A 12,667-nucleotide genomic window follows, 5' to 3' on the forward strand; every position below is an offset into this window, starting at 1 on the left:
AGAGCAACTAAGGCACTGAGACATCACTATATATTGTGTCTGTAATTGGATATATTCTTCAGTCAGTTTGCAGTTTTGTTGGAAGAAACACCCAAGTTTCTGGGATTTTTTTTTTTTTAATATACCCAAATAAATTAAAAAATAAAAGGGTAGATTAAAAAATAATAAAAAAACATGCAACCCTTGCCTGAGACAGACTAATACAGCGATGTTGTGAAAAAAGTCATAAAAATTCCTTGTCATTTGACATTGTTTGAACACAGGCCTTTACCACTCTGTGTGGGAGGATGGTGATTGTAAGCACTGTGCTTACATGCAAGGGATGCTCATAGTAATGTAGCACAGTGCATGCTACATTCAAAGGATCCATACAAGATAACAATGTCAGTATTAAAGAGAAATTTTTAGTAAGATATTCTTATTTGACTAAAAATACTCTTATTGACACTGTACTAAGTTTTCACAATTCTCATTTAAAATGTTAAGAAGAATTTTTAGTCTTGTCATGGCAGACATTTGTGAATAGGCGAGTAATGCATTGATTTAATCAATACGAGAAAGATAACAATTGTACCGTGGAAAAATTTGAAAAATTTCTCATATGTAATTAACATATTGCTCATTTTTGCTTAATGATTACACAGCTCAATATATACAAGCTGTACATTAAAATAAGTGCTGTGTTTGTTTGTTTATTATGTATAATTGTGACTAGGTGATTAATGTTCATTTGGTCAATATGGGAATGATTACAATTGCACAGTGGAGAAATTTAATCAATTCCTTGCACATAATAACATATTGCTTGTTTTTGCAGTCATAACTAATCATGCAGCTTGATGTGTATAAGCTGTACATTAAAATAAGTGCTGTTTTATTACATATAATTGTACATGAGTATCCATATTTTGGGATATTAATTACTATTTAATACTTGTTAAGCCATGTAAAAAGGTGACAGTCTTCTCTTTTAGCATTGTCACCCGGTGTACTTCATAGCTTACTTATTTGTGCTATGCTTGTAAACTTGTACATTTTAGAGCAGCTGGAAAAATGTGTTTGAGTAAAAATGTGAAATTTTTACTTTAGTTTTGAGGAATTAAATCTGATTGGGGTTTTTTTTTTTTTTTAATGCACATAAATTGCTATTTGTGGTGGAGATTAACCACAGACGAGAGGCTGCTTGAAAGGCAAAAGGGGTACATACAGCTATAAAGATGTAAACACCAATTTCTAGAACATTAAAATTTTCAAATTCAAATATGACAGTATGCAATAAAATTTTTATATCTTTTAACTTGACTTGGCAAAGTAGTACCAAGGGGGAAAGCTTCTGAAGCACCTCTTCCATAAACAGTAAGCAACTTGATTTATGCTCACAAAAATTAATTTATAGAATTTCATAATTGTAATTAAACACACATTTTTCCAGCCTTACCCATACACTGGTTATATTCTATCTCTTCACTCTCAACTGTTTATGCAAGTTAAACTGGCAACCAGTTCACACAAACACTCTGACTAGCTTATATAGTGTAATTTGCTTGATAACTTTGCTATGCTAAGTTATCAAGTTTACTGAGTAAGTGAGAATACTAAAAGAGGAAAATGTCGCCTGTTTGCATAGGTTACAACTGCTTAGCAGACAAATGCAATTATTCATAATAAAATTATAGCTCATATATATTGAGCTGCATGACTGTTATGGAGAAAAAAAGCGAAACTTCGCGATCTTGGTTATCATGCAAGAAATTGAAGAATATTTCCTATACCCCAACTGTTTTTTTTTTTTTTTTTTATATCCTCCATTGTGAAAGTATTTTTTACTCTAAAGCACATTCATTGTTATTATCTATCTCTGAATCTGTACATATTCTGACTTAAAAAAAAGATGTATTGCATCTGCACCGGGAAATTGTGTTTTGTATTGTTTACTAATCAGTGTATTTTGATTTCGTTGGCCTGAACAAAATAGATTGTCTGCACCAGTGTTGTTGTAACCTAAAGATGTGTGAATTCCCCATGCTTCCACACAATTTTTGGTGATAAAAATCTAAAAGTGACATATATACACCATAAGAGTGGCAAATTTTCATTATAGTTCCATTCAATTTCGTTATAACAAAGTTTGTAGGTGGTTTTGGTAGCCTTTTTTTTTTTTTTTTTGAATTAGAGAAACTATTCACAAGTTGTGGTGCCAAATTTGGACTTCAAATTTCATTGTAAATATATTTAAAATTGTTAATACTAAAAGGTATATAAAACTGCATATCATCAGTGGGTAGCTATAGCAACTTAAAAATATATTGCATTTCAGATTATCTGATATTGAATTAATGAGGATATACTGTATTTAGACATTTCAGAAAATAAGCTTTTATATTAAAAATGAGAACACGTATTGTCCATTAGTAAGCAGTAATCTGTTTATAAAATATAGAATAGAATGAAAATTGTTTTTTTTTTTTTTTTTTTTTGTGTGAAATGTATATTTGTACATTATGAATTTATACATACAGAAAAACTATACTCTGTGACTGTTTTGGAACTAAATTTTATTCTATATTTTGTAATACAGTAATCTTCATTATAAAATATAGAATGAATCTCAGATCTGGGATGGATTCTTATTGTCACTTTCAGTATTTTCATAATTAGCATAGTTGGAGATTCATTTTGTATAGAGTTTAAAAAAGTCTTAAGAAAAACTATATAAATTGATTGAAATTTGTATGTAAAGCATCAGTGTATAATAATGAAGGAATTTTTATTAATTTACTTCGTCTTTTATCTTTTTTTAATCACACAAATGACAGTATCATATTGGTCTATTAGGCGATATTTACATACATCGCCAAGACCAAATTGAATATGTAATCATTCATATTTAAAATATTAGAGGTTACCTCATAGCTTCATAGGATGTCTTCTACACCATACTCTCCAAATAATATCAATTAAAATAATTAAAAACAACTTAAAATTTAAATGTTCCTCACACCATGCTCATGGATGGCGCGACACCCCTGTGATCACAGCCAAAGGCCCCAACCCGGCCTCACGAAACTCAGTGACTGAAGACATGTAAAATATACTATACTATACTGTAAAAATAAACCTGAAGGATAAAATTTTGATTAAAAAAAATGTGGCAACAAAATAAAACCAATTTACGTAAATTTCCCTCCTTAAGTGGACTAAGCTTTGGATGGAACAAACTGATGTGAGATATCCTGTGTGCTACGATACTATAATAGGAAATTTAATTGTTATAGTGCATGCATGCAACGACCATAAATCAGAAATGAGGTACAGCCATTGAATGTTAACAGGATTACTGTGTAACTTCATTTCCAGGGAATGTGTTACCTTCATTTATAGCATGGAAAGTTAATTCTGAAGCCGTGGCACGTTGCTTAAGTCTCTGGCCCAAAGTACATTTGGTCGATACTATTATGTGGAATCACTTAAATTTTAAGTTGTTTTTAACTATTTTAATCAGTATTATTTGGAGAGTATGGTGTAGGAGACATCCTATGAAGCTATCAGGTAATCTCTATTTTAAATATTGATATAACGTAGGATAAATTTGGTAGCTCTTTGTTATATAGTAATCATTCACAATAGATAATAATTCATTAAAAAATGGGTTTCAGTGGTGTGATCAACCCCTACAGATATACAAAGAACTGATATATATAATATGCTTCAATTCATTTTCTACATTCACATTTTCATTTCCCAAAGTTGGGTGATGGCTGTGATGAACATGCTGAAAGATTTCACGGGGACACTTTTCTTGCATAGAAAAGCGGTATGAAGGTAAGTGGAGTTCAAACATGCTGCCAATTAGTGCTGAACACTTGTGGGGGAAGTCAGTGGAGGCAGTATACCTCCACAGTAGAAATAAGTGCTAAAAACATTTTAAGCTTTTTAATAAATTAGTAAAATAAAAACATTAATATTCTCAAAAGTAAAATATGGTAGGAAAATTAAGCTATTAAATAAAAATAAATAAATAAATTTTCTGTTTATATTCTGGGACAACCAAACGGTCAGAGGAGTTCACAAGATAGACAAAATACAAGAAACAGCACCATATTCAGCAGTCACGGGCTTGAACCCTGGTCACTCAAGGCATGTGTACTTATGCACCTGCACGCCTGACCACTACAAAATACACATGAATAGCATACTTGATTGTGTAGAGAAAAAAGCTTTTTTTAAATTTGCTGGACAATGCAACTGGAAGTAGAAATTGTATCAAACACAAAAATCAATATTCTATATACTGAACCTAGAAAAGAATTTGATTCAGTAAATGTAAACAGTTCAACCATTTTTAGCAAATGTATTTTGTAAAGGAATAGTGTTAAGTGTAGGATTCCAAAAAAAATTTTAGATTTTATTCATATAAACCCATTCTGAATTAAAAACTTCCAGGGATGCTGGAAGTTTTTAATTCCACAGTTGGTAGAATCGCCATCCTGTCAATGACGTGAGACATGCTACCTTCAATTCATGTTAATGACATGAGTTGAGGAATACATGGTTTTTTGTCAGCAAAGAGCAAATCCACCACAGAACACAACACAGATTATATTGCTACTTTGGAAGAAAACCAGCACAAGTCAAAAAATGCAAGTTTTGAGAAAACGCCTTTTAAAAATTCAAATAAAATTGTAATTGAAAAATCAGGGATAAAAGCTGTTTTACCCTGTATAAAGTAGATACTTAAATTTAACTTTAATGAAGGCTGTTTTCTTTCTACCCTAAAGGGCTTCAATTTGTGACACTTTTGTCAAAAAAAAGTGATTAAATTTTAAGGTTTATGTCAATAAAGGGAATATAATAAAAACAAATAAGTAATACAAAATGAGAAAATTTGTATTTATTAATATGCAAAAGGAATACAAAATTATTAGTACAAAAAAAAAACTGCAAATTATTATAAAAATCTGAGTAATATTTTGGAATGGCGTGTCTTTCTATTAACCGTACAGCCCTTTTTTTTTCGGGAATCAGTTATGTGTGTCTTAGCAGCGTATGCCTTTTTCAGTGGCACCTCTTGGTTGCTAGCAGATTTATTTCAAGTAGTTTTAAGAGGATTTAGTGATACAGTTTTAAAATTCTGCTCACTATAAGAATTCTTATACAGCTGGTCTGGTTTGTCCCCCTCAATTTTCAAAATCTTAATGTCAGAAATCTTGAATGGTTCATTGTCAGTGTTCTTATTAAACTGAATACTCTGGAAATCATCATAACAAAGTTCATGTATAGTATACGACATACCAGTTTTTTTTTTTTGCCGATCTTATAAGGCTCACATAGTGGTCAGGAACATAGATTGAAGCAGATTTTCGAGCTTTCTTGATCTGTATTTCTTTAATATAATGGGCACTGTCTCCCTCATTTTGACAATGCCCAGTTATTAAACATTTTTAAGTGGATTTTATCAACTTAAAGGTCAAACAGTTCTCTTGTATGTGGCAATAATATTTTTGTTTTTATTTTGACCAGCACAGTTGTCCAAGTAGAAAATAACGCCCACCATTTTGTTATCGACAGTCAACTTACTGGCTGTTTTATGTAACTGCTCTAAGTAATGCCATATGCACGAAGTTATTTCATTAGATCCTTGGTTTGCTTGTCCTTCGTGCCATACATAGCAATTAACGTCATTCATCTTCAGGTCAAAAACTGTTAAGTTAAAAACATTTAGTTAGGAGATGTAATAAAATGAAGATGCATCTCCCCGAGGGCATGGTAAGACCGCTTGCAAGTCGTATACTGCTACTATATTCTGAGACTTCTTATCATTTTATTTTTCAATTCGTGATAATTCTTTTTCCTTTAAATGGGTCTCATTGTTCCAAAAATTTTTCTTTTTCATCATCACTTGAATTCATAAACTTGGAGCAGAGTTCGCACTGGTCCTTTTTTTGGGGTAAAAGAATGCCAGATTAAATTCCTGTTTAAAAATTATGTAATACATTAAGTAATTGCCATATTCCATGTTCTCTTCCTCACACATCTTGTAATTTCTATAGAGTTCACTTATCGTTTTATCACCTTGAATGTATTCTTTTGAAGTGCAGGTGTGGCAATAATGGCTCTCCATTTTAGGGATTGAACTAATATACTTTCCTCTTAAATCCATGGAAATTAACCCTCCTTGCCCAGAAATTCGCTTTTCCTCTCAACGGCTCGAACCATTCTTCCACTGGTACCCAATGTAGCAGTAAAGAACTATTTGCAAACCCTTGCATTTTCACCATCACGATCGAAATAAAAAAAAGTATTAAGACAACGGTGACTATCTTCCTTCTGATAGCAGTATTTCGGTTTCACGGTCATCATGTTCGCAGCGATAAAATTGCGGCCTTTGTAAGTCTACCATTTTCCAGTATCCGTCAAAAATATTTTCTCTCTTCGTTGGAAAATTTTTTGAAACATTTCAGCCTACACTTTTCACCACATGGGGGCAACAATCTTCGAGCATCTCTTGTTACCATTACCCTTTCAGTTGTTTCATCATCATTTTTAATTTTCTTTGTAGACTGGTAACTTTTACTGCTATTCCTTAGAAGTTTGCTTGTATTCTTTTTCCATTTCTGAATGTTTGACTTTTGTTCTCCACATTGCACAGGAATGAAACTTTTCTTGTTGCAGGCTTGTTAGAATCAACTTTTCCTTCATCGGAATTTAGAATCCGAACTGGAGATTTCAAATGATTCACTTGAAGAAGAGTCAGTAAAATCAGGGTCAGTGTCTGTATCGTCGGAATCAAAAGCATTGCGAACACTGCTCTGTACATCACTCTTTAAAAAAAGCGGAGTCACCATCAGCATTTTCATTCGTCATTTCATCTAAATCTACAGCATTACTGGATGGGATATTGTGATCACTCGTGCCTGGAGACTTGAATTGAAAATCATCTGTGTTTTTATTACACGTTGAATAATCTGTAACAAAGAAAAATAAAGGCTTAAATTATGCATATTTAGGAAATAAAACCAGTATTTCTGACCCATACCCTCTTTTGACATTGATTTACATTTGACGACAATATGCAAAACTATATTATAATAAATAAACATCCAAAAACTAACCTTTTTCAGAAAAGCCACTGTGCTGCACATCATCTTCAATGGTGTTTTGTGTTTGCCAAATAGGAGCATTTTTTCATTTTGCTTTGCAGCTAATTTCAAAATCAGCCTACCTCTCGAGCCAGGCAGCATTGTTGCAACTAAAACAGACAAATAGGATTATAACAATAATTATGTTCAATTATTGCAGAGGTTTTTTTTTTTTGTTTGTTTGTTTGTTTGTTCAAGGGTGGCACAAGTCAAAATATTACGTCAAGGACCTCCACTACAATGATTCTTATCATTAATTTTGCAGAAGAATGACACATCAATATAAAACAGTAAACCAAATAAAATCTAACCTTAATTTTTAAACAAAACTCTGGAATATCTCAAAATAATGCGGTATTGATCAAATAAAAATAGGTCATTTACTTACTTTTTTATAAGGAACACTGACACAATTCTAAATATGACGTTTTTATTGCAAAAACAAACGAGAAATGGGCACTTCTCAAAATGTGACAGTGTTGCCGCGAAAGGTTGAGTTTCTGTATTTCGAAACTGACATAACTGCCACCTGGTGGCTGAATGTGCGAGTTAACTTTGTGACACTCTTCCATATAAAAATATAACACTTTTGCATTGTTTCATGCAAAATAAAAATCGCAAATTTTTGAGTTGTGCCAGTTTTCTTCCAAAGTAGTGATATATAGCGCAATGTGGCCCGAGGCGCTGATATACCTAAACCCCACAACAGAATCCCTCTCATTACATGTTCATTCATGCTGTCTCTGCAGTTCATATTTCTACATTTAGCTCCTGAACTTTATACAGATTATTTCAGGATATTTGCACACCTCCCTGTAGGAAGTACTTTTATAGGTTTTTTTTTTTCCCCGAAATGTGGCCAAATTGGTCTCTGCTTGAGAGTTGTGGTTTTATTTCTCAGAAAGTGGGTTTTTTTTCACCTGGCAAATAGGCAAACCAGCCAAAGAATACATACTATTACAGACATGATAAACTAATGTTGTTGTTTTGGTTTTTATGAGCATTAGCAACTAAGGCCATATTGCTCCAGGGATATGCGGTGGTCATTCCCTGACCTTTCCGCATCCTCCATATTTTGGTGGTCATGGGCTCGAACCCCAGGCTAATCAAGAAGCATGTGCTACGCACTGCTGCTCCTGCCCACCTGGTTACGGAGGCACCTGATAAACTGATGCCTCGTTGCTTTAATTGCTTTGTCACTTAATATCATCTGCCAGTGTTTCCAGTAATTGGGTGTCTTTGTCTTTCTAATAAATTTGATTTTCTTCTGGTTTTTAACCAAATTTATTTATTATTATTTTTTTTTTTTGCTCATATTTACCCTCATTATCATGACCACGTGCCAACTTTAGATATAAAAACATATAGATTTCATATGTTTTGATATGCATATTTATATATGTGATTTTTGTAAGTAAAATTTTAACCAGACTATGGTCTGAGTATTGGCTTTTGCATTAGCCAATATTACCTTAAACAGGAGAAAAAAAAAAAAGCAAAGGACTTAAGATATATAAGCAAAAAACTTAAAATATTACATTTCATGATAGCAACACATGTAAATTAGATGCTGCAGTATATGGCTTATATTAATTAGTTTTAATTAATTTGCTGGAGCATTCCAGCCGAAGCTGGATCTCTGTTAAGAGCTGTCAATTTTTAAAATTGGCGATATGGATCTGCTCACCTAATTGTCAGGCATGAAGATCAGGTGAGTAAAGCATCCACAGCTGTTTTCATCTCAGGTCAGGATATCAGTTTGCTATTGCCCAATCAGAAAAATTCTCATGACGGGAAATGCACTGTTGCATTTACAATGTTGTGTTGTACTCCATGTTAGCATAAAAAAAAATCAAAATTTATTATTTATTGCTGTCATATTATAGAATTAGTCAGTCTCAGACATGGATTGCACAGAAGGGGAAAAAAAAGATATCTGAATAAAACTTTTTTTTTTGGAAAGGTGAACTGTTTTATGAAGGAGGAAAATTAAGGAGATTCTGGTGTAGTACTATTTCTATTACTGAATTAAGAATATAATTTACATACCATAAATATGCTTTTTTTTTTTATTATGAAAACCCCAAACACGAGAGGTATAGTACTTAGTACTGTGCATGGGTTGAAGGAGAAGTATGGGGGGGGGGGAATGCCGGAAACTTTGCTCTAGAGACTAAACATGGGTTTCACCACTTCAAGCCTCCAATAAGCAAAGTGGTGATATATTCTTTCCAAGTAACTTTGAAGTTTCTTTAATAACACAATTCTGAAGCAGAATTGTGTTTTTTGATATTTGATAATGACCTAAATATTTTTCTAAGAAATGAAGGAAGAAAATACTAAGGGATTTTGGGCATGATGTCATATGAAAAAACTTATAAATAACATTGGCAATTTAATTAAAAACAATACATTTGAAATAAAACAAGGGCTGTAAAATGGATTTTTGTATGCAACAGTTTATTTGCAACAAATTTTTGTAGCAACTAAATTTCTTTTCCATTTTTTTTTTTTTTTTTTTTCTTATTTTGTACTACCAGTTTCAATAATCAATGACTACTACTCTTTTATAATTATTTTATTATTCTAACAAATTTTGTTACTTTAATTATTGAAGTAACATACAAGAATATTAACCTTGAGGTATTAACAGTATCTACAAAATGGTAGAAAATATTGTTTTATTTTACCTTCATAATGATATTATGAAATGTGATGGAATAAAACAGAGTTTAAAGATAATAACAAGGTTTAATTTATGCTGGAACGTACACTGCAAGACTGAACCTTTATGCTGACACAAAAATGTATTCCTCTGGCTCTGTGGTGGCCATATGGGGTATAAAAAATATTTTTTTCATCCTTTTTGATATTTATTATTTTGTTCTGTTTTGGTCTAGTGCATATTACTTAAAGGGTTTTTTTTTTTATATATATATATTTTTAGATTAGATTAAATCTCGTGTACCAAACAAGAATGTGTATATTTGAAGTGTAAAGGTTTTATATATATATATATAATTTTTATTTTTGACAGTTGGCACTGTACAGAGCAATGTTGAGGTACCATGAAAATACCATACAAAACTGTGCTGCTTGCAAAAACTGATCCAGCTTGAACTGTGTTGCTTACAAAACTTTGATGTGTTTAGACTTTCAGAATGCTGAAAGTTCACTTAGCAGATCAAATCCACTGATAACGTCCAGATTTTTCCTTTTTCACTTAAGATAGGTGTTCTGGCAATTTGAAAATAAATAGCACTAAATGACTATACAGCTTTGTGAGGAGTGAAATTCAGCTTGAAGTATGCACACAGGCAGCCTGTATGTGTATTGCAGTGCTTGTGTGCTTGAAGCATGCACACAGGCACTGCAATACACAGGTCGTGTAATTTAAGTTTACCTACACCCATGGGTCTATAGCTAGAACAGTTTGTCAGATAACAATGAAATTTGGAATATACACCATACAGATTATGAAGATTCTCCCTTCCAAATTATTTCTTATTCACTTTTCTTTCAAGAAAAATGTGGTGCCAGCATCATGTTTTTTTAAGGTTCTCCACATGTATATCATTTTCAACAAACATGATGGCAGAAAATAGTAATTTTTGACAGCTACATGTGATGTGATGTTGCTTAAATGCTGCATAATTCTATCATCTCAAATCCAATCCACAAATGTCTGTGAGATAAATATTATTCTTTATTCAGAGCCAAAAGTTACACAGGATCGAATCTGGTGAACACTGTGGTTGTCTAGTACCACAATTAGCATTAGCATTAGTAGAGGCATTTGATGCAAGAAAGCAAGCTTATGCAGCATCAGCCAAAAAAATAAATAAATAAAAAATAACCACTTTCACTTCACCACTCTGTTCGTTCGAAATACCTGTCCAGCTGAGCCTTAAACTTATTTATGCTATCAACTTCCATGACAAGGGATGGAAGTCTGTTCCACCAACCAACCACCCGCTGGCTAAAGGCAAATTTCCGCACATCTATCCTACATCTGTCTTTCCTCAATTTGAATTTATGCCCTCTCAGGTGATTATTCTGAGCAAGAGGAAGAATCCCATCGGCATTGAGCATGCTCAAACCATTCAAGGCTTTGTACACCTCTATCAGATCACCTCGCTGGTGCCTAGTCTCCAGACACTGTAATTTGCAAAAGTTAATCCTTTCTTCGTAAGAGCACCCCTTTGTTCCGTTCACTAATCTTGTTGCCCTTCTCTGTACTCGTTCCAGCAGCTCTACATCCTTCTTGAAATGAGGCCTCCAGACCTGTATACAGTACTCTAAGTGTGGCCTGACCATTGCCTTATACAAGGGAATAATCACCTCCTTAACCCTGCTAGAAAAATTCCTATGTATCATCGACAATACACCATGAGCTACTCTTGCAGCCCATCTGCACTGCTCAGAAAACTTCATATCTGCCTGCACAACCACCCCCAAGTCCCTTTCATTCTCTACCACTGTCAGTGTAGTACCACAGAGTGGATACGTTGCTCTGGAGTTGCTGTTTCCCATATGTAGTACTTTACATTTGTCAATGTTAAACTTCATTTGCCACCTCTCAGCCCATCTGCTCAACCTTTCCAGATCTTGTTGCAGTAGCATAGTGTCAGTAGTGTCCTTGACAACCCTGCCAACCTTCGTATCGTCTGCAAACTTGGACATTAAGCTTGATATACCATCATCAATATCATTTATAAATACAGAAAACAATACTGAACCCTGAGGGACTCCACTAATAACATTAGTCCACAGTGAGCAGTGTCCATTGATTACCACTCTCTGTCTTCTCTCCCTCAACCACCCCTTTATCCGTAGCAGCAATTTGCCTCCAATGCCACACTGCTCAAATTTGTGCAACAGTATCAAAAGCCTTTCTAAGATACAAGTATATAATATCAAAGTTATTCCCTGCATCCAGTTCTTTTGTGACTGCATCATAGTATCCAATCAAATTGGTCAGGCAAGACTTCCCCTTAACAAAACCATGCTGTGTCTGAGCTATAACTGAAGTCTTGTCTAGATAATCCTGCAGTGCTTCTTTAACCATTAATTTTCTGGGAACAGAAGTTAAACTAACAGGTCTATAATTACTTGTGTCGCTCTTTGATCCTCCCTTGTGAATTGGGGTCACATTTGCACATCTCCAGTCCATGGGTACTTCCCCTGAGTCCAAGGAAGCTCTCATAATTATGGCTAAGGGTTTGCTTACTTCCTTTGCTGCCTCCTTTAATAAAACTGGATAGATCCCATCCACCCCAGGTGCCTTTCTTGTATTTATCTTCAACAATTTCTCCTCCACTTTACTTTCAGTTATTACAAGATTCTCTAGCTTACTGCCAGAGTTGAATACACCTCTGGCATTCCCCTTGCTGAATAACTCCTCATGTGTGAATGTCGATGCAAAATATTCATTTAGTTTGTTAGCTACCTGAGCAGGATCATCAACAGTTGACCCATCGATATCAAGTGGACCAATCTGATTCATTCCCTTCCTTCTAGAGTTTACA

The 12,667-nt window shown here is 33.6% G+C and overlaps 1 protein-coding gene across 1 annotated transcript in view; it reads right to left on the reverse strand.

Annotated features, from left to right (window-relative positions):
* Positions 1 to 6,816: 6,816 nt before the first annotated feature.
* The window catches only part of LOC150082805 (cilia- and flagella-associated protein 263), a 93,699-nt gene continuing 87,848 nt past the window's right edge, over positions 6,817 to 12,667 (reverse strand). Inside the window, exons 8-9 of the mRNA XM_090378289.1 lie at positions 8,461 to 8,485; positions 6,817 to 6,965 (exon numbers count right to left, since the gene is read on the reverse strand). Of these exons, the coding sequence (XP_090234415.1) occupies positions 6,817 to 6,965; positions 8,461 to 8,485 (174 nt within the window). The remainder of the gene's footprint in view (positions 6,966 to 8,460; positions 8,486 to 12,667) is intronic.

This window comes from Mastigoproctus giganteus, chromosome 7 (genome assembly GCF_048544385.1).
Source record: "Mastigoproctus giganteus isolate SK-2022 chromosome 7, ASM4854438v1, whole genome shotgun sequence".
Taxonomy (NCBI): domain Eukaryota; kingdom Metazoa; phylum Arthropoda; class Arachnida; order Uropygi; family Thelyphonidae; genus Mastigoproctus; species Mastigoproctus giganteus.